General features: G+C 43.9%; 1 protein-coding gene across 4 annotated transcripts; it reads right to left on the reverse strand.

Annotated features, from left to right (window-relative positions):
• pofut1 (protein O-fucosyltransferase 1) lies at window positions 1–27,678 on the reverse strand. 4 transcript variants are annotated; one of them, XR_013789365.1, is made up of 9 exons: window positions 27,449–27,678; window positions 25,715–25,836; window positions 23,733–23,915; window positions 21,992–22,104; window positions 14,432–14,624; window positions 7,917–8,159; window positions 2,512–3,427; window positions 1,887–2,456; window positions 1–1,815 (listed from the first exon to the last, which is right to left on the reverse strand). XR_013789365.1 is itself a non-coding variant. In XM_079531550.1 (7 exons), exons 1-7 carry the CDS (start codon window positions 27,639–27,641, stop codon window positions 3,233–3,235), a joined length of 1,242 nt encoding a protein of 413 aa, XP_079387676.1. In that variant the 5' UTR covers window positions 27,642–27,678; the 3' UTR covers window positions 1,842–3,232. The 4 variants fall into 4 exon arrangements, 1 of the variants encoding a protein (XP_079387676.1); XR_013789366.1 differs by having other exon boundaries at window positions 4–881; window positions 924–1,815; window positions 1,887–3,427; XR_013789367.1 differs by having other exon boundaries at window positions 4–1,815; window positions 1,887–3,427.

The raw sequence follows: 27,678 nt of genomic DNA on the forward strand, positions 1-27,678 counted from the left end.
CCTTTGCTGCATTGCATTGTAGAATCCATTATTTTTGACAGAACTAATAGATTTTGCTATTTGGCATATTTTAATGTCATGCAAAAGTGTTAACATTTCCTGGTTTTTAATCACTTATTACAATGTAATACTTGTAGATCTTTGAATACTGTCAAATGTATAAATTAACCAAGTGTAACAAATCAATTAGCCAGTGAAACAAAAGAATTGCACGGCCTATTTATCACCTAAAACACCATCATCAGAAACGTGTGTTGGACTGACAGGCGAAATAAAGATCGTTTCCATGTTCCAGACACGTCGCTATTGTTCTTTAAAGGAGAATTCCATACTAAAAGGCTGTCTTACCTTTCTTTGTAGTCGTTACGTCCCCAACAAAGAGGTCCAGGTGTTATTTTGTGCAAAAACTCCTTATTGGCTATTTCCCCTACCATAAGCCCTCAATGAATTGCATTGAATGGGAATAGAATGGGGCTATGGGGTGTTAATTCGCTTATTTTCATCGAAATAAGTAGTAAAGTGTGCCGCTTGGGATATTATTTACATTATGAAGAGAGGATATATATAAAAATAACACACCCCATAGCCCCATTCAATTCCCATTCAATTCAATGCAATTCATTTAGGGCTTATGGTAGGGGAAATAGTCAATAAGGAGCTTTTGCACAAAATAACACCTGGACCTCTTTGGTGGGGACGTAACGACTACAAAGAATGGTAAGAAAGCCTTTCAGTATGGAATACTCCTTTAAACATTCAGTATGGAATACTCCTTTAAACATTCAGTATGGAATACTCCTTTAAACATTCTGCTACGCCGAGGCTTGGACGTCACCTTGAAGGGGTGCGTAGTATCGGCAGTGGAGCTGGTACCATGTAGACTAGATGGAGCTGGTACCATGTAGACTAGATTGAGCTGGTACCATGTAGACTAGATTGAGCTGGTACCATGTAGACTAGATGGAGCTGGTACCATGTAGACTAGATGGAGCTGGTACCATGTAGACTAGATGGAGCTGGTACCATGTAGACTAGATGGAGCTGGTACCATGTAGACTAGATTGAGCTGGTACCATGTAGACTAGATGGAGCTGGTACCATGTAGACTAGATTGAGCTGGTACCGTGTAGACTAGATGGAGCTGGTACCATGCAGACTAGATGGAGCTGGTACCATGCAGACTAGATGGAGCTGGTACCATGTAGACTAGATGGAGCTGGTACCATGTAGACTAGATTGAGCTGGTACCATGTAGACTAGATTGAGCTGGTACCATGTAGACTAGATGGAGCTGGTACCATGCAGACTAGATGGAGCTGGTACCATGTAGACTAGATGGAGCTGGTACCATGTAGACTAGATGGAGCTGGTACCATGTAGACTAGATGGAGCTGGTACCATGCAGACTAGATGGAGCTGGTACCATGCAGACTAGATGGAGCTGGTACCATGTAGACTAGATGGAGCTGGTACCATGTAGACTAGATGGAGCTGGTACCATGTAGACTAGATGGAGCTGGTACCATGCAGACTAGATTGACAATTACCACATTTAGACCCGAGGACGATTCTAAAAAAATAAACTCTTCTAAATCCTGACAGTTTTATGAAAAACCCTGTTTCTATGGCAGTGGTGCTCAACCTTGGACCCCCAGAATTATCTGTATGTGGCCGCCGACCCCCCATCTGAAAATATGTTGTTTCAGGGACCCCCCAGAGGCAAAGATATGAGTTAAAAACGTTCACTGTGAAAGATTATATATTCAAAGTTTTGCGCCACATTCACATTTTTTTCAAAAATAGCAGATCTACAAGCTCGTAGTGCGGCACCAAGTGCCGCGCTACGAGCTTGTAGATCTGCTATTCTTCAATAGCTAAAGTATAACATAATGCTATAAACACCAAAAGGGGTTCCCGTACTAACGTTAAACCAAGACCAGATACTTTTATCTTGGTGTCTCGTATTTTGGGGAATGTTGTAATAGTTCAAAACAAAAGCATCCCAAAGCAACATGTTGTACGTTTATAGATGGACGGTGTTCACTTTGGTCCCGTCGGTCCACAATCCTGAAGACAACTTGTGTGGCCCAACTTCTGGGTCCCGACTCGCAGGTTGAGAAACATCATTCTAGAGATAAACCATGTTGATGGCGTTTCCCCCAATAATTATTTTCAGGCCTGCCGGCATTACTGGCATGGTTGGAATGGATGGAGCATCGTCAGGTGGTCAGTGTTCAAGACTTGTAACAAAGCTCTATTTATTACATACAAATAAGACAATCTATATCTATGGGGAAAGGTTCGCACAACATTCTTTTGGTAAAGACTTACTTTATTGAATTAACAAACGACAACGTTTCGATCTTGCTGGCGAAGATCTATCAAGATCGAAACATTGCCGTTTGTTAATTCAATAAAGTGACTCTGTAACCAAAATAATGTTGTGGGCCCTGTACCTCCTTCTATCATGACCTTATTGTCCCTGAACCCACTGTTGAGGTGGCCCTATACCTCCTTCCATCATGGCCTTATTGTCCCTGCACCCACTGTTGAGGTGCGTTGAGGTTCCACACTCTATAAAATCCACGTCATGTTTGTTGCAGTCACAGTCGGGGGGTAAATATGCATAATGCCGTTGAACGGCAACCGTCCGGTTCACAGCTCTCACTCAGTAGAAGTCTGGCATTGAACCGTTTCACCAGGAAAGATCAAAGAGTAACGACAGACTGTGCCCACGTCTGTTTCAGGGTTAGAGAAAGAACATCCTCACACTAGTTCGTAGAGCTCAGAGACTTAAAACGTTAGCAATGTGTTGCCTCTAAATAAAGTAAGTCTCGGAGCTCTATAAACTGGTGTGCGGATGTTCTTTCTCTTCCTTGATGTTTGCCATCCAGAACCTGGCCTTGAATATAGCCATTGAGATGTGCACAGTCTTCTCTGTGCCAGGTCTGTTTCAGAACAGAGCTCCGCTGCACAGAGCCTCGCCCACTCATACCTTTACAAATAAATTGAAAGGCGTACTGGCGTTAATGTTGACAAAGAAAAAACAATCTGCTCAAAAAGGTATGAGTTGGCATGGCGGTCGGCACAACAGGCCTGTACAATTCTAGCGGGGAAAAACACTGCCTTTGAGATACAACGAACGCCGCCCTGATCTAAAAACGTTGTGATCAGAGCTCCTCCCTCGTGTTGACCTTCTGATCAGAGCTCCTCCCTCGTGGTGACCTTCTGATCAGAGCTCCTCCCTCGTGTTGACCTTCCCAGGCTTGTCCATGCCAAAGAAGGAGGAGGGGCGTCCGTGCACGTCCCGCTCTCTCTTCACGAAGGCAGAGAACGAAGACACACAGTTGCCCACGAAGTGGTCGGCCTGGCCGAGCACGTACAGGTCCATCTGGGCCGAGTCCGAGCGCAGGTTCACCACCTTCACCTGGAGGAGGAGACACGTTGACATGGACAGAATGTTACAATCCTATGAGCAGCATTTAACCCATTTAGACCTGAGGCTGATTCTTAAAAAAAAGGCCTCCCCCTGGCCAGCCAGGGCGCCTGATGGAGGGGAAAGGAACTGGTTGGAATAACGTGTTCCTTCCACCCGCTACGTCCAACCAGGGAAACTCCCCCCTGTCAGGTGTAAAGGAGCAACTTGGACACTCAGGCTTGAAGGAAGCATGAGTTCAAGTCCGTTGCCCTCCCCATGTCCCCCATATATGGGGACTAGGTTGGCGGAGGGTGTGTAGAGCCCAGGATCACATTAGATAATTGACACAGGGGTGTAAAAATAAAAAATGCTTCTAAATCCTAATGGTTTTCTGAAAAACCTATGTTTCTGTGTCAAGTTCTCATTGTCAAGGAACCCCAGAATGATATGAATTTGGCCGCCGACCGCCATCTCAAAATATGTTGTTCCAGGGACTTCCCCAGAAGCAAAGATTTGAGTTAAAAATGTTCACTGTGCCCAGGCGGTGGCGTAACCGTCTGGGCACCCGACTGGTAATCCAGTCGCAGTGTGCCGCGGGTTCAACTCCCGAGCCCGACACGGCCTTTACTGCATGTCTTCCCCCATCTCTCTCCCGTTTCCTGTCAGCCCCTTCAAAAACCAATAAAAGGCGTAAGCCGCAAAAAAATATCTTTAAAAAAAAAAATGTTCACTGTGAAAGAATATATATTCAAAGATGTTTTTTAAATAGCAGATCTACAAGCTTGTGCTATTTTTCAACAGCTAAAGTGTAAAAGTAATGGTTAAAATGGTTAAAAACCATAAGGAGACACAGATGCGTTCCCGGTCTTAATGGGTTAAAAACAATAAAAACAAGTATGCACAGATATGATAAACTGTAGGGGAAGTGATATTTAGTGATATTTAGGGTAAGTGATATTTAGTGATATTTAGGGTAAGTGATATTTAGTGATATTTAGGGTAAGTGATATTTAGTGATATTTAGGGTAAGTGATATTTAGTGATATTTAGGGTAAGTGATATTTAGTGATATTTAGGGTAAGTGATATTTAGTGATATTTAGGGTAAGTGATATTTAGTGATATTTAGGGTAAGTGATATTTAGTGATATTTAGGGGAAGTGATATTTAGTGATATTTAGGGTAAGTGATATTTAGTGATATTTAGGGTAAGTGATATTTAGTGATATTTAGGGTAAGTGATATTTAGTGATATTTAGGGGAAGTGATATTTAGTGATATTTAGGGTAAGTGATATTTAGTGATATTTAGGGTAAGTGATATTTAGTGATATTTAGGGTAAGTGATATTTAGTGATATTTAGGGTAAGTGATATTTAGTGATATTTAGGGGAAGTGATATTTAGTGATATTTAGGGTAAGTGATATTTAGTGATATTTAGGGTAAGTGATATTTAGTGATATTTAGGGTAAGTGATATTTTTGTATTTGTAATACATTTTTATTTAAAATAAATATCACTGACCCTACCTTTAAGACCAAATAGGGTTCTACAAAAGGCAATCAATGTGTTTGTTACTAGGCGTGCAGTTTGTGAACGAAGCTGCAAAATCACAATGCGGTGCTTAGTGGTCAAGCCGCACCAGGGCCAGATTAACCCCCACCAGGCCCCCTGAGCCGCACCAGGGCCAGATTAACCCCCACCAGGCCCCCTGAGCCGCACCAGGGCCAGATTAACCCCCACCAGGCCCCCTGAGCCCCACCAGGGCCAGATTAACCCCCACCAGGCCCCCTGAGCCCCACCAGGGCCAGATTAACCCCCACCAGGCCCCCTGAGCCCCACCAGGGCCAGATTAACCCCCACCAGGGCCCCTGAGCCCCACCAGGGCCAGATTAACCCCCACCAGGCCCCCTGAGCCGCACCAGGGCCAGATTAACCCCCACCAGGCCCCCTGAGCCCCACCAGGGCCAGATTAACCCCCACCAGGCCCCCTGAGCCGCACCAGGGCCAGATTAACCCCCACCAGGGCCCCTGAGCCCCACCAGGGCCAGATTAACCCCCACCAGGCCCCCTGAGCCGCACCAGGGCCAGATTAACCCCCACCAGGCCCCCTGAGCCGCACCAGGGCCAGATTAACCCCCACCAGGCCCCCTGAGCCCCACCAGGGCCAGATTAACCCCCACCAGGCCCCCTGAGCCCCACCAGGGCCAGATTAACCCCCACCAGGCCCCCTGAGCCGCACCAGGGCCAGATTAACCCCCACCAGGCCCCCTGAGCCCCACCAGGGCCAGATTAACCCCCACCAGGCCCCCTGAGCCCCACCAGGGCCAGATTAACCCCCACCAGGGCCAGATTAACCCCCACCAGGGCCAGATTAACCCCCACCAGGGCCCCTGAGCCGGGGATTCTTGCAGGGCCCCCATAGCACGCATGTGCACAACATTTGTGTTTTTATCATCTTTTTGACCTGAATTTAACAAACTCATTTGTCAATGAAGGGCCCCAGACGCCCTTTTCATGGTGTCAAACCTAGTACCTCACGGTCCAATTTCCCCGAAGGGCCCCTGAGGGCCAAGGGCCCCTGAGAGCCAAGGGCCCCTGAGAGCCAAGGGCCCCTGGGCCACGGCCCCACGGATCATTTCTCCCTGAGCCGCACAATAGAGAAAAGATCCAGAACTACATCTGACAAACTGGCTGCTTGTTGCCATGTCAACTAATGTACGCAGGTAGACAATTTTCACATTTATAGTATAATAAAATATGAGACTTGAGATTCAAAAAGTAAACAAAACTTGTGTAATAAAGAAAAATGTATCCACAGCCAAAAACGGGCACAGCTAATACATTGGTAGATAAGACTACTTGCATATGAAATAGTGACAAAGAACATTTTTATTCCAGTTAACTACAATACAATGTTTTTTCTTTCTTTTCTCTATTTGTGGGGTCTTTTCTGCCTTTTATTGATAGGACAACGTGGAGAGAGAGACAGGAAACAGTGAGAGAGAGACTGGGAATGACACGCAGCAAAGGTCGACTCGTCGGGATCAGGACTCGAACCCGCAACACACTGTCAGGCATGAGTCTATGTGATATGCGCCTGGGCCGCTAGGCCAGCGGACGCCCCCCCCCCCCTAAAATGCTTTTTCCAATTCTATTTTTTTGTCATTTCATTCAAGTTAACTAGAACAACGCTAGCCTATTAGCAGGAAGGGGGTTCTCCTTTTCACCACCACGTAGATCAGTGTTCTGTGGTCACTATGTAAGGGATAATATCTGGCTAGGTGGTCGTTGTCGGGAGATCATTCACAGACAGGGAGTTTAAATTATCTGAATTATCTCCCGACAACGACCACCTAGCCAGATATTATTCCACTTATTCCATCGCTACCCAACATAAATTAATACATTGACCCAAAACAACAACAAAAAATATTCCATAAGTTCGCGCTGGCTACAGGGCTGGAGCACTGTCAGAAAACAAGGAAGTGAGTTGATCAAATATTTAGCTGTAAATGACATTGTGTGTCACTAGTGTGTGTGTGTTTACATGGCTGTCATTTTGGAAACAGCAGTAAATCAAGCGGGCGCAGCTGGTGCTGAGAGGGTTTGATTAGGCAGCGGTCTGTTATACAGGTCATTATGATGAGATAACTCACAGCTGAATTAAGCGATTGACCAATCAGAATCAAGCCTAGTACAAGCCATGTACTAAGCAAATATAACAGTCACAAAACCTGTCGTGCTGCTAAATGTCAGTTCAGCTCACCTTTCCATCTCAGGTCAGAGCGAGGTCAGAGGTCTAAATGTCAGTTCAGCTCACCTTTCCAGGTCAGAGGTCAGAGGTCTAAATGTCAGTTCAGCTCACCTTTCAGTTCAGCTCACCTTTCAGTTCAGCTCACCTTTCCATCTCAGGTTCCAATTAAAGCTGTGGCTACTTTTATAATCTTTATAATTGATTTTGAAAGAGGCGGCGAAGCAGTGTTGTTTTCGTCGACTAAAACTAAGACGAATAATGTTCGTCGACTACCTTTATTCACTGACAAAAACTACATTGAAAACTATGCAACGATGACTTAAAACTAAGACTAAATATATTGACAATTGAGTAAAATGTTAGGAAGGGACTAGTGGACAAGAGATCCAGTATAAGTCATTTTACACTTGGTTGCATGCTGAAAATAGCCGATCTACAAGCTCACAACGTGTCTCAGCGCGACGCGTTGTGAGCTTGTAGATCTGCTATTTTCAGCAAGTGTAAAATCACTCATTACGACGGCATCAAGGCCCGACTAAAATCGTATGATATTTAGTCGACTGAAACTAGACTAACACTAAGACATTCCAGGTGACTAAAATGTGACTAAAACTAAATGAACTATTCAAGAGGACTAGGACCAAAACCAAAAATGTGCTGTCACTCAAAGTGAACCTTACCTGTCACTCAAAGTGAACCTTACCTTGCCCTTGAAGATCCTGTCACTCAAAGTGAACCTTACCTTGCCCTTGAAGATCCTGTCGATGTCCTTGTTGTGGGACTCGGAGTCCGTGGCGATGAACACGGAGCGCGCCGACATCTTCCTCACCCACAGCCTGACGGCCCGGCGGATCTCGGCCAGGTCGGGCAGACACATGGTCATGGTGAGAGGCAGCGCCGTCTGGCGGTTGTGGCCCACGCACTGGGGCGACGCCATGAAGTGGGGACCCGTCTCGCCGCTCTGGAGCATCTTGCAGGCGTTTTGCTGCGGGGCGGGGCGGGGCGGGGGGGGGGGGGGCGGGGGGGGGGGAGAAATGGAGAATCAAATGTATTCTTTGACCCATTTAGGCCGACGTCGAAATAAAAAAAAGATTTGTGCCGCATTTTTACGATTTTTCAAAAGTAGCAGATCTACAAGCTCGTAGCGCGCCACTCGGTGCCGCGCTATGAGCTTGTAGATCTGCTATTTTTCAAGAGCTAAAGTATAACATAATGCTTAGTTAAAACACCAAAAGGGCAGCTAAATGATGGAGAGTTGGTAACCAAACGGACCCTTATAGATCTCCAACGTTTGCCCGTTATCTCTCCTAATGGTGCCAACATCAACACAGCCTGTTATCTCTGCTAATGGTGCCAACATCAACACAGCATGTTATCTCTCCTAATGGTACCAACATCAACACAGCCTGTTATCTCTCCTAATGGTACCAACATCAATACAGCCCGTTATCTCTCCTAATGGTACCAACATCAACACAGCATGTTATCTCTCCTAATGGTACCAACATCAACACAGCATGTTATCTCTCCTAATGGTACCAACATCAACACAGCATGTTATCTCTCCTAATGGTGCCAACATCAACACAGCATGTTATCTCTCCTAATGGTGCCAACATCAATACAGCCTGTTATCTCTCCTAATGGTGCCAACATCAACACAGCATGTTATCTCTCCTAATGGTGCCAACATCAACACAGCATGTTATCTCTCCTAATGGTGCCAACATCAACACAGCATGTTATCTCTCCTAATGGTGCCAACATCAACACAGCATGTTATCTCTCCTAATGGTGCCAACATCAACACAGCATGTTATCTCTCCTAATGGTGCCAACATCAACACAGCATGTTATCTCGCCTAATGGTGCCAACATCAACACAGCATGTTATCTCTCCTAATGGTACCAACATCAACACAGCATGTTCTCTCCTAATGGTGCCAACATCAACACAGCATGTTATCTCTCCTAATGGTGCCAACATCAACACAGCCTGTTGTCTCTCCTAATGGTGACAACATCAACACAGCATGTTATCTCTCCTAATGGTGCCAACATCAATACAACCTGTTATCTCTCCTAATGGTACCAACATCAACACAGCATGTTATCTCTCCTAATGGTGCCAACATCAACACAGCCTGTTATCTCTCCTAATGGTACCAACATCAACACAGCCTGTTATCTCTCCTAATGGTGCCAACATCAACACAGCATGTTATCTCTCCTAATGGTGCCAACATCAATACAGCCTGTTGTCTCTCCTAATGGTGACAACATCAACACAGCCTGTTATCTCTCCTAATGGTGCCAACATCAATACAACCTGTTATCTCTCCTAATGGTACCAACATCAACACAGCATGTTATCTCTCCTAATGGTGCCAACATCAACACAGCCTGTTATCTCTCCTAATGGTACCAACATCAACACAGGATGTTATCTCTCCTAATGGTGCCAACATCAACACAGCCTGTTATCTCTCCTAATGGTACCAACATCAACACAGCATGTTATCTCTCCTAATGGTGCCAAAATCAACACAGCCTGTTATCTCTCCTAATGGTACCAACATCAATACAGCCTGTTATCTCTCCTAATGGTGCCAACATCAACACAGCATGTTATCTCTCCTAATGGTACCAACATCAACACAGCCTGTTATCTCTCCTAATGGTGCCAACATCAATACAGCCTGTTGTCTCTCCTAATGGTGCCAACATCAACACAGCCTGTTATCTCTCCTAATGGTGCCAACATCAACACAGCATGGAACTGTGGACAAGATCTTGTCCAACGACCACATACGCTTTGGGTCTGAGACTCGGCTAAATGTCATCAAATGGTGGTCCGTGGCTCAGATGGGTCTGAGAGGCTAAATGTCATCAAATGGTGGTTCCGTGGCTCAGATGGGTCTGAGAGGCTAAATGTCATCAAATGGTGGTCCGTGGCTCAGATGGGTCTGAGAGGCTAAATGTCATCAAATGGTGGTTCCGTGGCTCAAATGCTGAATAAATAATGGTCCTCGATATGAAAAGGGTTGAAATCCACTGTTCTGAAGACATGGTGTGCATGTGAACGTGAATGGGTTTGAGTGACTGAGTGAGTGAGTGATCCATCAGGGAAAGGAGGGTGGAGTAAAATGGATGAAAAGCATTTTGCATTTGTGTGTTTGTGGCCAAGCTTGCAGAAATGCCCCTCCCCCTACAATGTAGGAAATGCCCCTCCCTACCTACAATGTAGGCATTTAGCAGACGCCCTTAATCCAGAAACGAACTAGAAAAAGTGCCCTTCTGGGCACAGGTCTCCACCAGGAGGATAGGACTGTGTGAGATGTTTGGCAAAATGTTTAGGAGTAATATAAATAAGTAATATGTTTGCCTTTGATGGCAATTGGATGATTTGAGGCATTTTGTTCCAAAAATGTGTTTTACAAAATTCGGCCTCCTGGTGGCGCTATAAAAGGCAGATGTGGAAAATGCAGGTCAAAGGTTTGTCCTTGGCCTCTAGGGAGTGTGCATGCAACGTTTCACGCAGATCGGTGCAGTTTTAGGTAAACAATGTGAAAAGCTGCCTCATGGTGGCGCTATAACAGGCCGTTCTGGAAAAGGCGGGGCAGAGGTTCATCGTTGGCATCCAGGGAGTGTGTGTGCAAAGTTTGGCATTGACCGGGTTAACGGTGCCGGAGATTAGCTGGTAAAAGACGGACGGAAGGAAGGAAGGACGGTCGGACGGACGGAAGGACGGACGGACGGACGGACACACACACACACGGACGGAGTGCAAAACGCCTTCGGCCTGGTGGAGACAATTAACCCTCCAGAAACCGCAGCGCTGGCCTAAGGGTTAGAGGAGCGCCCTTGTTGCTGAAAAGGTTGCCGGTTCGATTCCCCAGACGGGCAGGAAAAAGCTGGGTCGGGAACACACCCAACACCGCTGAAGTGCCCTTGAGCAAGGCACTGAACCCCCAACTGCTCCAGTGGAGCTGCTTAGTGGCCAACAGCATAAGACTGAGTCAGATTTGAATGTGTCTGTCTGTGTGTTTCTATGTGCAGGGCGTTGCTGAAAATGAGTACTTGTGCTCAGCTACTACCCTGGGTAAATAGAAGAAAAAACAACCTCCACCCACACTCTCAGATCGGCAAAGAAATTCCTACTCGAGGTTTCCAAATACCAATCTACGCCCCATGGTGGGGTCCGGGGGACCGGGCCTTCTGCTCGGTACCAATCTACGCCCCATGGCGGGGTCCGGGGGACCGGGCCTTCTGCTCGGTACCAATCAACGCCCCATGGCGGGGTCCGGGGGACCGGGCCTTCTGCTCGGTACCAATCTACGCCCCATGGTGGGGTCCGGGGGACCGGGCCTTCTGCTCGGTACCAATCTACGCCCCATGGCGGGGTCCGGGACTCCGGGGGACAGGGCCTTCTGCTCGGTACCAATCAACGCCCCATGGTGGGGTCCGGGGGACCGGGCCTTCTGCTCGGTACCAATCAACGCCCTATGGCGGGGTCCGGGGGACCGGGCCTTCTGCTCGGTACCAATCTACGCCCCATGGCGGGGTCCGGGGGACCGGGCCTTCTGCTCGGTACCAATCAACGCCCCATGGCTGGGTCCGGGGGACCGGGCCTTCTGCTCGGTACCAATCTACGCCCCATGGCGGGGTCCGGGGGACCGGGCCTTCTGCTCGGCAGCACCGCTGAAGACGGTCTTATTTCAGAAAGGCCTTTTCGTGTTGAACTGTTGTGTGACCAATGTCAGCAATGTCCTTTTGGTGCTAGACTTTTTTTTTTTTTTTAATAATTTAAATAATTTAAATAATTCTGTGGCTCCTTGACATGAAATATTTTGAGAACCACCGATATAGAAAACATAGGGTTTTAGAGAAAACTGTCAGGATTTAGAAGACATTTTGTAGAATCATCCTCAGGTCTAAATGGGTTAGAATTATTATTAGGGATGCACCGAAAGGGAAATTCTTGGCCGAAACCGAATACCGAATACAGGAAACAGTTGGCCGAAACCGAATACCGAATAGCCGAATACATCTTTGTTGTAAAGCTACCCGATTATGGCAAAAGACATGATTATGGCAAAACGTAACTTAAATAATAAACACTTATGGGTCCATAAAACATTTATTCAGCACTTTTGAATGAATTCATTGCATACATTAAAATTCCAGACAATGGAGACCTACACCACCGATGCCGATACGATGCCGATGTTTTGGACCGATGTTTAGTAATCAATTAAAATAATAAAAAATACATTTTAAAAACTTCTAAACTTCAAAATAAGTTTTTTTTAATTCAAGTTAACAATAGAATACATTAAATACATTTAAATAAAATGTTTTGGCACATAAGGCATTTTTTTCAAAATATATGCCCTCCTATATTCAGCTATTAGTGTAGATTTCCGTCCTACAAAAATATTTAATTCTCATTGACAATTTTATGTCATAGTGTCTGGTCTGAGCAAATAGACATCATAATCACCATTACATCACCTAATCAACATGAGTTAGACTTTAATATATTAGCGCCCCTCACTTCACACAAGTGTGATTTTTTTTGTATGTAGGATAGGCGTCAAATAATAGAGCAGTCATACTATTAATATTGTTTGTTGTGGCTGAAATACACAAGGCTGGAATACACAGCATATCTCTAAATAGCAAATAATGTACAAATGCCTTTTATACATTTAAATTCAATGAGGGGGTTTTGTGGTTTAACCTGTAAACCTTATAGAAATGGTAACCTTTACTATGGTTAATTATTATTATTATTATTATGTACCACTTTAGGGGTACATAATAATAATAATAATAATTAACCATGTGATGTAAATAGGTTTTCAATGTTAAAAATAAATAATAATAATAATAATATTGATATTATAATCTGTAGTATTAGCACACCTCAATGTTGAGGATGTAAAATATAATAGTTGTCCCTGCTCCCTGTAGTCCCTCACTATAGAGCGTCGCAGTCCCGCCCCCTACCAGGGACCAGGAAATTAATCCCAATTCATTTTTCCTCATAGACATTTCAGAAAGTATTTATTTAAAGACGGTTACGCCGCGGACAAAGCCAACTAGAGTCGTGACAACTCATGACAACACAAACAATATTTTGGACCAAACAAATAATTACAAAGAAGAAAAACAACAAAGTGTTTTTTTCTTCTTTCTAATTATTTGTTCGGCCCAAAAAAAATTGTGTTTGTTGTCATGATTTGTCACGACTCGAGTTGGCTTTGTCCGCGGCGTAAACGTCTTTAAATAAATACTTTCTGAAATGTCTATGAGGAAAATGAACAGAGAATCATTTCCTGGTCCATGGTAGGGGCGGGACTGCGACGCTCTATAAGGAAGGATTAGCCTGCCCCACACACAGTGACAGTCACACACAGGCTCACAGCTGTCATTAATTAATGGCGATTGCCTATGCGGTCAAGTTTTAGGGTGAAATGTACAGGTTCACCGTCTTACACCAGGGCTCCACCGGGCGCGTCAGCGTCGCGTCAGCGTCGCGTCTCCGCCACCGCCAGGGAATGTTCCCTTTTTAATCAATGAAGGGTGGCTCCACTGCCCGCGTTGCGTTGCGTTGATGGAGACGCGACGCGTGCATTAAAATTGAACCGGTGCGTTTTTTGACGCACACGACGGAGACGCAACGTGTCCGGTGGAGCCCTGGCGTTAGCTGCTGCTGCCACGTGCTGCTGGCAACCAATATGCACATGACTTAGGGTTAGGGTTTAACCCTAACCCTTAGCTGCTGCTGCTGCCACGTGCCTGCTGGCAACCAATATGCACATGACTTCCAATCAATTTGGAACAAGGACACTCACTCACACAAGGATTATAGTTTTGCTGGTCAATTTGAGACAACGGTTAGTAAGACAATCAAGGAGTAAGGAGTTTTTTTTTCTCTCTCTCTCTCTCTCTCAGAGACTAGAGAGGTGTGTCGTGTGTATGGGGGGGGGGGGGGGGGGGTAGTTGCGCTGCGCACCGGACAGAGTGATATACTTCTCCAGTACAGCGGTGCAGGACCGAGAGAGTGATATGTGCAGGATGGACTGTAGGATCGGTCGGGCTCTATTTTTGACTATTCGGTGATATTTGTTCGGCCTATTTGAGCCGAAACCGAATAGGCCGAAAATGATTTTTTTAGCCATTTTCGGCCGAATATTTTCGGTGGCCGAATTTTCGGTGCATCCCTAATTATTATCATCATCATCTTCTCACCCAGTCAATGCCGATGCGTAGGTGGATGCCCACGTATGGCCTGGTCAGCAGGGCAGCGATCTTCTCCTCCCCTTCCTTGACCATGCTGTCTGACCACACCACGTAGCGCTGCAGCCCCACATGCTCCTCCAGCACCGGGAACTGAGCCGGGGCTCCGGGCATGGCCAGGACCGGGTGCTCAGCTGGGGGGAACCTGTTAGAGCAGGGAGGGGATGTTACATCATATTAGAGGTGAAATGTGCAGAAATTCAGACTTGATAAAATGCATAGACAGTCCATTAACACATTTTGTACTTTTGGGGTTTTAAGCATTATGTTATACTTTAGCTATTGAAAAATAGCAGATCTACAAGCTCGTAGCGCGGCACATCTGCTATTTTTCAGCTTGTTATTTTTTTTTAAATTGCAAAAATGTGGCGCACATCTTTGAATATATTCTTTCAGAGCTAACGTTTTTAACTCAAATCTTTGCTTCTGGGAGGGGTCACTGGAACAATATATTTTCAGATAGGGGTCGGCGGCCAATTACATACAATATTTGGGGGTTCTTGACATGAAATAGTTTGAGCACCACTGATATAGAAACATAGGCCTTTTTCCAGAAAACTGTCATTATTTAGAAGACATTTAGAAGAAGCGTCTAAATGGGTTAAGCATGTGATGGTTTGAAAAAACAATAGTTTGATATTCATTAAAAAAAAAACGACTAAATGGTTTTTGACCACTTGAGGGCGCACTTGAGTCATTTTGGGGTTTTTCCCCCATAGCTGTGACCATATTATCTATGATTCATGTTGGATTCTCGTGTAAACACCATCATTTGGACAACAGAGTGACACATTTCACACATTTGTCTTTATTTTTCAACGCTCACACAAATGGGAACAAGCCATAGTGTTTTCTTGCCTTCTTGGGCTCAATTATTTAAGCATTTTATTTGTATTAAACTGTACTCTTTTCTTACAAACTGTTTTCAACATTTGTCAATTAAAACAAATGTTCTCAAACTTCTCAGTGAGTGCAAATGGAGGTGAAAACCAACTGCAAACCTCCTCAAATGCCAACACAACGCTGCTGATACTTAACCATCAATAAACATCCTCAAATGCCAACACAATGCTGCTGATACTTAACCATCAATAAACATCCTCAAATGCCAACACAATGCTGCTGATACTTAACCATCAATAAACATCCTCAAATGCCAACACAATGCTGCTGATACTTAACCATCAATAAACATCCTCAAATGCCAACACAACGCTGCTGATACTTAACCATCAATAAACATCCTCAAATGCCAACACAATGCTGCTGATACTTAACCATCAATAAACATCCTCAAATGCCAACACAATGCTGCTGATACTTAACCATCAATAAACATCCTCAAATGCCAACACAATGCTGCTGATACTTAACCATCAATAAACATCCTCAAATGCCAACACAATGCTGCTGATACTTAACCATCAATAAACATCCTCAAATGCCAACACAATGCTGCTGATACTTAACCATCAATAAACCTCCTCAAATGCCAACACAATGCTGCTGATACTTAACCATCAATAAACATCCTCAAATGCCAACACAATGCTGCTGATACTTAACCATCAATAAACATCCTCAAATGCCAACACAATGCTGCTGATACTTAACCATCAATAAACCTCCTCAAATGCCAACACAATGCTGCTGATACTTAACCATCAATAAACATCCTCAAATGCCAACACAATGCTGCTGATACTTAACCATCAATAAACATCCTCAAATGCCAACACAATGCTGCTGATACTTAACCATCAATAAACATCCTCAAATGCCAACACAATGCTGCTGATACTTAACCATCAATAAACATCCTCAAATGCCAACACAACGCTGCTGATACTTAACCATCAATAAACATCCTCAAATGCCAACACAACGCTGCTGATACTTAACCATCAATAAACATCCTCAAATGCCAACACAATGCTGCTGATACTTAACCATCAATAAACATCCTCAAATGCCAACACAACGCTGCTGATACTTAACCATCAATAAACCTCCTCAAATGCCAACACAATGCTGCTGATACTTAACCATCAATAAACCTCCTCAAATGCCAACACAACGCTGCTGATACTTAACCATCAATAAACATCCTCAAATGCCAACACAATGCTGCTGATACTTAACCATCAATAAACAATCAAATGCCAACACAACGCTGCTGATACTTAACCATCAATAAACCTCCTCAAATGCCAACACAACGCTGCTGATACTTAACCATCAATAAACATCCTCAAATGCCAACACAATGCTGCTGATACTTAACCATCAATAAACAATCAAATGCCAACACAATGCTGCTGATACTTAACCATCAATAAACATCCTCAAATGCCAACACAATGCTGCTGATACTTAACCATCAATAAACATCCTCAAATGCCAACACAATGCTGCTGATACTTAACCATCAATAAACATCCTCAAATGCCAACACAATGCTGCTGATACTTAACCATCAATAAACATCCTCAAATGCCAACACAATGCTGCTGATACTTAACCATCAATAAACATCCTCAAATGCCAACACAATGCTGCTGATACTTAACCATCAATAAACAATCAAATGCCAACACAATGCTGCTGATACTTAACCATCAATAAACATCCTCAAATGCCAACACAATGCTGCTGATACTTAACCATCAATAAACATCCTCAAATGCCAACACAACGCTGCTGATACTTAACCATCAATAAACATCCTCAAATGCCAACACAATGCTGCTGATACTTAACCATCAATAAACATCCTCAAATGCCAACACAATGCTGCTGATACTTAACCATCAATAAACATCCTCAAATGCCAACACAACGCTGCTGATACTTAACCATCAATAAACATCCTCAAATGCCAACACAATGCTGCTGATACTTAACCATCAATAAACAATCAAATGCCAACACAATGCTGCTGATACTTAACCATCAATAAACATCCTCAAATGCCAACACAATGCTGCTGATACTTAACCATCAATAAACAATCAAATGCCAACACAATGCTGCTGATACTTAACCATCAATAAACAATCAAATGCCAACACAATGCTGCTGATACTTAACCATCAATAAACATCCTCAAATGCCAACACAACGCTGCTGATACTTAACCATCAATAAACATCCTCAAATGCCAACACAATGCTGCTGATACTTAACCATCAATAAACATCCTCAAATGCCAACACAATGCTGCTGATACTTAACCATCAATAAACAATCAAATGCCAACACAATGCTGCTGATACTTAACCATCAATAAACATCCTCAAATGCCAACACAACGCTGCTGATACTTAACCATCAATAAACATCCTCAAATGCCAACACAATGCTGCTGATACTTAACCATCAATAAACATCCTCAAATGCCAACACAATGCTGCTGATACTTAACCATCAATAAACATCCTCAAATGCCAACACAATGCTGCTGATACTTAACCATCAATAAACATCCTCAAATGCCAACACAACGCTGCTGATACTTAACCATCAATAAACATCCTCAAATGCCAACACAATGCTGCTGATACTTAACCATCAATAAACATCCTCAAATGCCAACACAACGCTGCTGATACTTAACCATCAATAAACATCCTCAAATGCCAACACAATGCTGCTGATACTTAACCATCAATAAACATCCTCAAATGCCAACACAATGCTGCTGATACTTAACCATCAATAAACATCCTCAAATGCCAACACAATGCTGCTGATACTTAACCATCAATAAACAATCAAATGCCAACACAACGCTGCTGATACTTAACCATCAATAAACATCCTCAAATGCCAACACAACGCTGCTGATACTTAACCATCAATAAACATCCTCAAATGCCAACACAATGCTGCTGATACTTAACCATCAATAAACAATCAAATGCCAACACAATGCTGCTGATACTTAACCATCAATAAACAATCAAATGCCAACACAATGCTGCTGATACTTAACCATCAATAAACAATCAAATGCCAACACAATGCTGCTGATACTTAACCATCAATAAACATCCTCAAATGCCAACACAATGCTGCTGATACTTAACCATCAATAAACATCCTCAAATGCCAACACAACGCTGCTGATACTTAACCATCAATAAACCTCCTCAAATGCCAACACAATGCTGCTGATACTTAACCATCAATAAACATCCTCAAATGCCAACACAATGCTGCTGATACTTAACCATCAATAAACCTCCTCAAATGCCAACACAACGCTGCTGATACTTAACCATCAATAAACATCCTCAAATGCCAACACAACGCTGCTGATACTTAACCATCAATAAACATCCTCAAATGCCAACACAATGCTGCTGATACTTAACCATCAATAAACATCCTCAAATGCCAACACAATGCTGCTGATACTTAACCATCAATAAACATCCTCAAATGCCAACACAACGCTGCTGATACTTAACCATCAATAAACATCCTCAAATGCCAACACAATGCTGCTGATACTTAACCATCAATAAACATCCTCAAATGCCAACACAATGCTGCTGATACTTAACCATCAATAAACAATCAAATGCCAACACAATGCTGCTGATACTTAACCATCAATAAACATCCTCAAATGCCAACACAACGCTGCTGATACTTAACCATCAATAAACAATCAAATGCCAACACAATGCTGCTGATACTTAACCATCAATAAACATCCTCAAATGCCAACACAATGCTGCTGATACTTAACCATCAATAAACAATCAAATGCCAACACAATGCTGCTGATACTTAACCATCAATAAACAATCAAATGCCAACACAATGCTGCTGATACTTAACCATCAATAAACAATCAAATGCCAACACAATGCTGCTGATACTTAACCATCAATAAACAATCAAATGCCAACACAATGCTGCTGATACTTAACCATCAATAAACATCCTCAAATGCCAACACAATGCTGCTGATACTTAACCATCAATAAACATCCTCAAATGCCAACACAATGCTGCTGATACTTAACCATCAATAAACATCCTCAAATGCCAACACAATGCTGCTGATACTTAACCATCAATAAACATCCTCAAATGCCAACACAATGCTGCTGATACTTAACCATCAATAAACAATCAAATGCCAACACAACGCTGCTGATACTTAACCATCAATAAACAATCAAATGCCAACACAACGCTGCTGATACTTAACCATCAATAAACATCCTCAAATGCCAACACAACGCTGCTGATACTTAACCATCAATAAACATCCTCAAATGCCAACACAACGCTGCTGATACTTAACCATCAATAAACATCCTCAAATGCCAACACAATGCTGCTGATACTTAACCATCAATAAACATCCTCAAATGCCAACACAATGCTGCTGATACTTAACCATCAATAAACATCCTCAAATGCCAACACAACGCTGCTGATACTTAACCATCAATAAACATCCTCAAATGCCAACACAATGCTGCTGATACTTAACCATCAATAAACATCCTCAAATGCCAACACAATGCTGCTGATACTTAACCATCAATAAACAATCAAATGCCAACACAATGCTGCTGATACTTAACCATCAATAAACATCCTCAAATGCCAACACAACGCTGCTGATACTTAACCATCAATAAACAATCAAATGCCAACACAATGCTGCTGATACTTAACCATCAATAAACATCCTCAAATGCCAACACAATGCTGCTGATACTTAACCATCAATAAACAATCAAATGCCAACACAATGCTGCTGATACTTAACCATCAATAAACAATCAAATGCCAACACAATGCTGCTGATACTTAACCATCAATAAACAATCAAATGCCAACACAATGCTGCTGATACTTAACCATCAATAAACAATCAAATGCCAACACAATGCTGCTGATACTTAACCATCAATAAACATCCTCAAATGCCAACACAATGCTGCTGATACTTAACCATCAATAAACATCCTCAAATGCCAACACAATGCTGCTGATACTTAACCATCAATAAACATCCTCAAATGCCAACACAATGCTGCTGATACTTAACCATCAATAAACATCCTCAAATGCCAACACAATGCTGCTGATACTTAACCATCAATAAACAATCAAATGCCAACACAACGCTGCTGATACTTAACCATCAATAAACAATCAAATGCCAACACAATGCTGCTGATACTTAACCATCAATAAACAATCAAATGCCAACACAATGCTGCTGATACTTAACCATCAATAAACAATCAAATGCCAACACAATGCTGCTGATACTTAACCATCAATAAACAATCAAATGCCAACACAATGCTGCTGATACTTAACCATCAATAAACAATCAAATGCCAACACAACGCTGCTGATACTTAACCATCAATAAACATCCTCAAATGCCAACACAATGCTGCTGATACTTAACCATCAATAAACATCCTCAAATGCCAACACAATGCTGCTGATACTTAACCATCAATAAACATCCTCAAATGCCAACACAATGCTGCTGATACTTAACCATCAATAAACAATCAACGCATCGTAGGGCATTCACTTAAGTCATTTTTGCTAGTTGACTAGTTGTTTAACTAGTTTTTTTTTTGGGGAAATAAATATTTGTACATTGAAAAACTGTGTACATGGTGACTATAACTATAATCTACCTGATCTTGAGGCCTACAAAATCTGGTGTGTCCCGTCCAGATGTGAGCAACCTGTCTAATGTATTAAAACATGACTACAACGCTGGTGTGTCCAGTCCAGATGTGAGCAACCCGTCTACTGTATTAAAACATTTAGACCCAAGTTTGATTCTACAAAATTAATGTCTTCTAAATGTGTTCAGAAAACCCTATATGTTTCTATGTCAGTGGTTCTCAAACTATTTCATGTCAAGGACCCCTAGAATGATGTAATGTAATTGGCCGCCGACCCCCATCTGAAAATATGTTGTTCCAGGGACCACCGCAGAAGCAAAGATTTGAGAAAATAACACTCTGAAAGAATATTTATTCAAAGATTTGCACTACATTTTCACGATTTTTCTAAAATAGCAGAGCGACAAGCTGGTAGCGCGGCACTCGGTGGCGCTTGTAGATCTGCTATTTTCCAATAGCTAAAGTATAACATAATTCTTAAAACACCAAAATGGGTTCCCGTTCAGAATGGGTTAGTTAAGGCGTCCCATATCTGAGAGATATGATATTGAAAACAACCGTGCTGGGCTCCTGGCCGCTCTGTGGGCTACAGCAGGCAGCACTGCCTGCAGTAGCAGCAGTCAAGCTTTAGCACCGCGGTGAGCGCTACGACCGCTTCCGTCGCTAAACATTAAAAACAAAACGGTTCGGTCGGTTTAAATAAATTAATCCGGTTTACTAGATGAAATCGGATCGTGCCGGTTGAACCGTGCTTACAGTCCATTCTAAAAATAAACGTTATAGTCATGCTAAATAGTGTTCAAAAACCGTAATGGAAATGCCAACTCACTTCTTAATCCAGTTGGACTGGTGGTAGATGCTGAAGGAAATGCCTCCAAACAGGACGGACTGGTCAAAGTCCACGCCCACATAGTCCCAGAATGGACCAAACGGGTTCCCGTCCTGAAAATGGATCAGAAATATTGATCTGTGTGATATTATAAATATTGATCTGTGTCCGCCAAATGAAATGGAATTTAAAGAAGAAGCTTCTTCTTTAAATACATCTGATCCTGTACCGTGCAGTTTGACAGTGTATCGGGTGTATTATCTTTATTATAGGACTAGAGGTAACCATGGGATAATTCTGACACCCTTGAGGTTCCGGAAGAGCTTTTTCCTCCTATGCTCTCTAGTCTCTACTAGGAACACTTTATACGCTTTCACTCACTCTTGACTGGGGCCGAGTTCAGTGGAAAACCCAGAGAAATGAAAAGAAAAATAAATAGCACCAGAACTACAATACCCAGTAGTGTACATTGATGATCTGTCTCTAGCGTAAAGCGTAGCCTGCTTGAACTGGGTGCAAAAGCCATAATGGCACAAGACAGCCGCCAACGAGACGATAAGCCATGCCGACGACTTGTTATGCTCCTGTGATTGGTGGAAATCAACTAATCAAATGATTCTTGAGCGCGGCACGGCTGCAGCTCACTCCAAGAGATGGGTCCAATGCGGAGAACAAATTTCACTGTGGTAACGTGTGTGACTAATTGTATGACTTTGAGACTATGAGTTCAGCAAGGCTTGCATTTGGAAGTTCAAAAGTCTAAATGTACCAAATTAGTACTAGTAACACTGCATTAATGTAATACAAATATATCCCTTTGTCAAAACTTAGGAAAATAGGGACCTACATGAATCTGGTCATAATTAGTTTATGATGAATGAGCTTCAATAGACAACAAGTCTTGTTAGACTAAGTGGAACCTTACTTCCAGGTCAGGTTACAGTGTTTGGCCAGCAGAGTGCAACATTTCACCCTCATATCCATATAGTTTCTGCAGAGCCACAATATTTCCACAGTCAGATTCAGCATTTAGACATTATTTTGTTGAGCTTGTAGATCAGCTATTTTCGGGACGCAACCCAGCACTCTTTAGCTAGTGGAGATGTGGTTGTACGACATGGATTTCTAAACAAATTAGTTCAACACAAAAATGCTGTGTTCAAGTTCAGGAGACTTCGGAAAAAAAGCAATTCTCCTGAATGCTGCCTTCCTTCCGGCATGGAATGGAAAGGACTGGCATTTGAATTTCTTTCACCATGTAGTAAATGCTGCATTCGTGGTCTGGAAAGCGCAGTTGTTTTACAGACGGGTAAAAGGGCAGTTGTTTTACAGACGGGTAAAAGCGCAGTTGTTTTACAGACGGGTAAAAGGGCAGTTGTTTTACAGACGGGTAAAAGGGCAGTTGTTTTACAGACGGGTAAAAGGGCAGTTGTTTTACAGACGGGTAAAAGGGCAGTTGTTTTACAGACGGGTAAAAGGGCAGTTGTTTTACAGACGGGTAAAAGGGCAGTTGTTTTACAGACGGGTAAAAGGGCAGTTGTTTTACAGACGGGTAAAAGGGCAGTTGTTTTACAGACGAGTAAAAGGGCAGTTGTTTTACAGACGGGTAAAAGGGCAGTTGTTTTACAGACGGGTAAAAGGGCAGTTGTTTTACAGACGGGTAAAAGGGCAGGGGTTCGAAGCCCCCTTTGATGTCCATGTGTGCACGTCCCTGCCCAATACCCCATTCTGCTGTGCTCACCTTCATCGGGCAGGACTTCTTGTCTGCGCTGCGGTGGGCGGTGGTCTCAAAGCAGTAGGCGGTCCTGTGTCCCGGGGGCCAGCGCTCAGGGGCCAGCTGCTCCATGAAGTCCTCCAGGCTGACCACACGATGGTACGCAGACAGGGCCTCCAGCTGGAAGAACTCACTGTAGGGCACGTGCACCTGAGGACAGAGAGGACAGACTCACTGTAGGGCACGTGCACCTGAGGACAGAGAGGACAGACTCACTGTAGGGCACGTGCACCTGAGGACGGAGAGGACAGACTCACTGTAGGGCACGTGCACCTGAGGACAGAGAGGACAGACTCACTGTAGGGCACGTGGACCTGAGGACAGAGAGGACAGACTCACTGTAGGGCACGTGGACCTGAGGACGGAGAGGACAGACTCACTGTAGGACACGTGCACCTGAGGACAGAGAGGACAGACTCACTGTAGGGCACGTGCACCTGAGGACAGAGAGGACAGACTCACTGTAGGGCACGTGGACCTGAGGACGGAGAGGACAGACTCACTGTAGGACACGTGTACCTGAGGACAGAGAGGACAGACTCACTGTAGGACACGTGTACCTGAGGACAGAGAGGACAGACTCACTGTAGAGCACGTGGACCTGAGAACGGAGAGGACAGGGCAGAATAGAACTCACTGTAGGGCAAGTGGACCTGAGAACGGAGAGGACAGGGCAGAATAGAACTCACTGTAGGGCACGTGGACCTGAGGACAGAGAGGACAGGGCAGAATAGAACTCACTGTAGGGCACGTGGACCTGAGGACAGAGAGGACAGGGCAGAATAGAACTCACTGGAGGGACACCTGAGAACCAAGAGGACAGGGCAGAATAGAACTCACTGTAGGGCACGTGGACCTGAGGACAGAGAGGACAGGGCAGAATAGAACTCACTGTAGGGCACGTGGACCTGAGGACAGAGAGGACAGGGCAGAATAGAACTCACTGGAGGGACACCTGAGAACCAAGAGGACAGGGCAGAATAGAACTCACTGTAGGGCAAGTGGACCTGAGAACGGAGAGGACAGGGCAGAATAGAACTCACTGTAGGGCACGTGGACCTGAGGACAGAGAGGACAGGGCAGAATAGAACTCACTGGAGGGACACCTGAGACCCAAGAGGACAGGGCAGAATAGAACTCACTGTAGGGCACGTGGACCTGAGAACCAAGAGGACAGGGCAGAATAGAACTCACTGTAGGGCACGTGGACCTGAGAACCAAGAGGACAGGGCAGAATAGGGGATGGAAAATGAATAGAGGCACAAATTCGTTATAGAGGGTATGCACATACATAAAGTGAGTGGCAAAATGAGTGACAAAGTTTAGTGCAATCAAATTCAAGTTGTCTGTGTGGATGTCTGGGCTGTCAAGGCCAGAAAGTCGTTTTTTGCCACTATAGAGCGTCGCAGTCCCGCCCCCTACCATGGACCAGGAAATTATTCTCCGTTAATTTTCCTCATAGACATTTCAGAAAGTATTTATTTAAAGACGTTTACGCCGCGGACAAAGCCAACTCGAGTCGTGACAAATCATGACAACAGACACAAATTTTTGGGGCCGAAAACATAATTAGAAAGAAGAAAAAAACGCTACAACACTTTCTTTGTTGTTTTTCTTCTTTGTAATTATTTGTTTGGTCCAAAATATTGTTTGTGTTGTCATGAGTTGTCACGACTCGAGTTGGCTTTGTCCGCGGCGTAACCGTCTTTAAATAAATACTTTTGCAAATGTCTATGGGAAAAATGCATTGGGATTAATTTCCTGGTCCATGGTAGGGGGCGGGACTGCGACGCTTTATACACGTCGAAAAATGAATGGTGAATGGATGTCTCTATACGTACGTTGGTGTATGGGGGTGAATGGTGTATGGGGGTGAATGGTGTATGGGGGTGAATGGTGTATGGGGGGTGAATGGTGTATGGGGGGTGAATGGATGTCTCTATACGTACGTTGGTGTATGGGGGTGCATGGTGGCGATACACTATCCAGGGAGGTACTGCCAGGGTGCGGTTCAACATCTTGGCGAACGCCAGGGAGCCCAGCAGGTGGTCGGCCTGGTTTCCAAAGCGACCTGACGACCAACATGGAAGGAATAACACACAAACACCTCTTGTGTTAATTAATATATCACACATGCTGCAAAAATTGTAAAATTCCAAATCAAATTAAATCAACACAGGAGGGTTTCACAGGGTGGTCCTTGAAATAAAATAAAAAATACAATAAATTAAAAACTTAAGGGAGGAGACTCACTCACTGGTCTGCTGAGAGTGAGACTAGAAAGTTGCCCAAAATTGGTTAAGAACCTTTTTACAGTCCATGTTATTTGAGAAGCTGGATGAAAGTACAGCAATACACACAAAGAATATAAAGTCGCATTCCCGTCACTAGTCACAGCTAGCCGCAAGTTGCAACTCTAGATTTCTTTTATAATGGGATAAATCTAGAGTTGCAATACCCTCCATTGACTCCCCACTCATCCAAATTTGCTTTTGCGATCTGCTTGTCTTAAACAACGTTAAACTCACCAACATTGCAAGCTCAAGGGCAAGCTTGAATTATCCTCTTTCAATTTGCCGAGTTTTTGTTTCATAAAAATCCCCCGTAGACATGTTATGAGCTACTTTCTGTCAAGACATTCTCTGCAGGTGATTCTTTTTCTAAGTGTTGGAGTTTGGAAGCACTCGTCGAAGTCACTCCACGGCCCTGCGTACCACCTGTTTCGAATTTGCACATAGTGCTTCCAAACTCCAACACTTAGAAAAAGAATCACCTGCACACAATTTCTTGACAGAAAGTAGCTCATAACATGTCTACGGTGGATTTTTATGACACAAAGGAACTTGAAAGGATAATTTAAGCCTGGCCTAGAGCTGCAATGTCGGTGAGTTTAATGTTGTTTAATACAAGCAGATCGCAAACGCAAATTGGATGAGTGGGGAGTCAATGGAGGGTATTGCAACTCTAGATTCATCCCATTATAAAAAAATCTAAAGTTGCAAATTGCAGCTACCAGAGCCATAGAGTAAGACAGAGTTACACAAACTCTGTTCACTTCATGGGGCTTCAGTCCAATGGCGGCTCTCGACTTCTATTGAGAATGGGGACAACCAACTGGGACATGTCCTGGACTGGAAGTAGGCATGCAGAAATGCATTGGAGCCAGGCGGCAACAGCCCAGCTCTAATGATCTTAAATCCCTTTATTTTAGATTGTTTTGTAGTAATAGTACAACATAAACATTAGAGACCTTAGTTGTCTCTGTGCAATACTTTAAAACAGTTGTCATGTTGCACACATGCTTAAAATAGCTCTCGTTTGCGCCGCCCTCGTTGAAAACAATGTATTTCAAACTCCAGCGTGTCCCTCTTCTTTTCAGGCTGCATGTAATGAACAGCGCTGGGTTTCTGCCCCCTCAATGTCGTAATTAGATGGCTCTGGTAGGTAGCATGTAGCTGCTAGCTCGGGGCTATAGTAGGATAGGATCCTAATACGGGCTCTACAGTGTCCCAGAGCAGCTAGCATGTAGCTGCTAGCTGCTAGTAGTAGGATAGGATCCTTAAGAGTATATGGATCCTAATACGGGCTCTACTGTGTCCCAGAGCAACTAGCATGTAGCTGCTAGCTCCACTACAGTCACTAGTAGGATAGCATCCTAATAGGGTCTCTACTGTGTTCTTTACCCATGCAGGGACAGTACAGCACGTATCCGCCTCCATCCCACTGCAGCTCGGCAGAGACGGCCGGCCTCGCCCGGAGCAGGAGGGCACAGAGCAGGGAGCAGAGAGAGGGAAGGAGAAGGAGGCTCCAGGCTGGTGGATGTTGATGCGCCGCCATTGTTGTGGACCTGCCTTCGTCCTGCCTGTATCCCAGCATGCACTGCAGCACTGTGCGCGTGCGCAGGGACTTGGAC

Source organism: Electrona antarctica (assembly GCF_951216825.1).
Source record: "Electrona antarctica genome assembly, contig: SUPER_2_unloc_1, whole genome shotgun sequence".
NCBI classification, from domain to species: domain Eukaryota; kingdom Metazoa; phylum Chordata; class Actinopteri; order Myctophiformes; family Myctophidae; genus Electrona; species Electrona antarctica.

Coding starts and splice junctions, on each gene's coding strand:
- pofut1 (XM_079531550.1), bottom strand. CDS start 27,641: ATGCTGGGATACAGGCAGGACGAAGGCAGGTCCACAACAATGGCGGCG. Junction 22,105..23,732: donor AGAAGTCCTGCCCGATGAAG/GTGAGCACAGCA, acceptor ATCCATTTTCAG/GACGGGAACCCGTTTGGTCC. Junction 8,160..14,431: donor TACGCATCGGCATTGACTGG/GTGAGAAGATGA, acceptor CCCGCCCCGCAG/CAAAACGCCTGCAAGATGCT.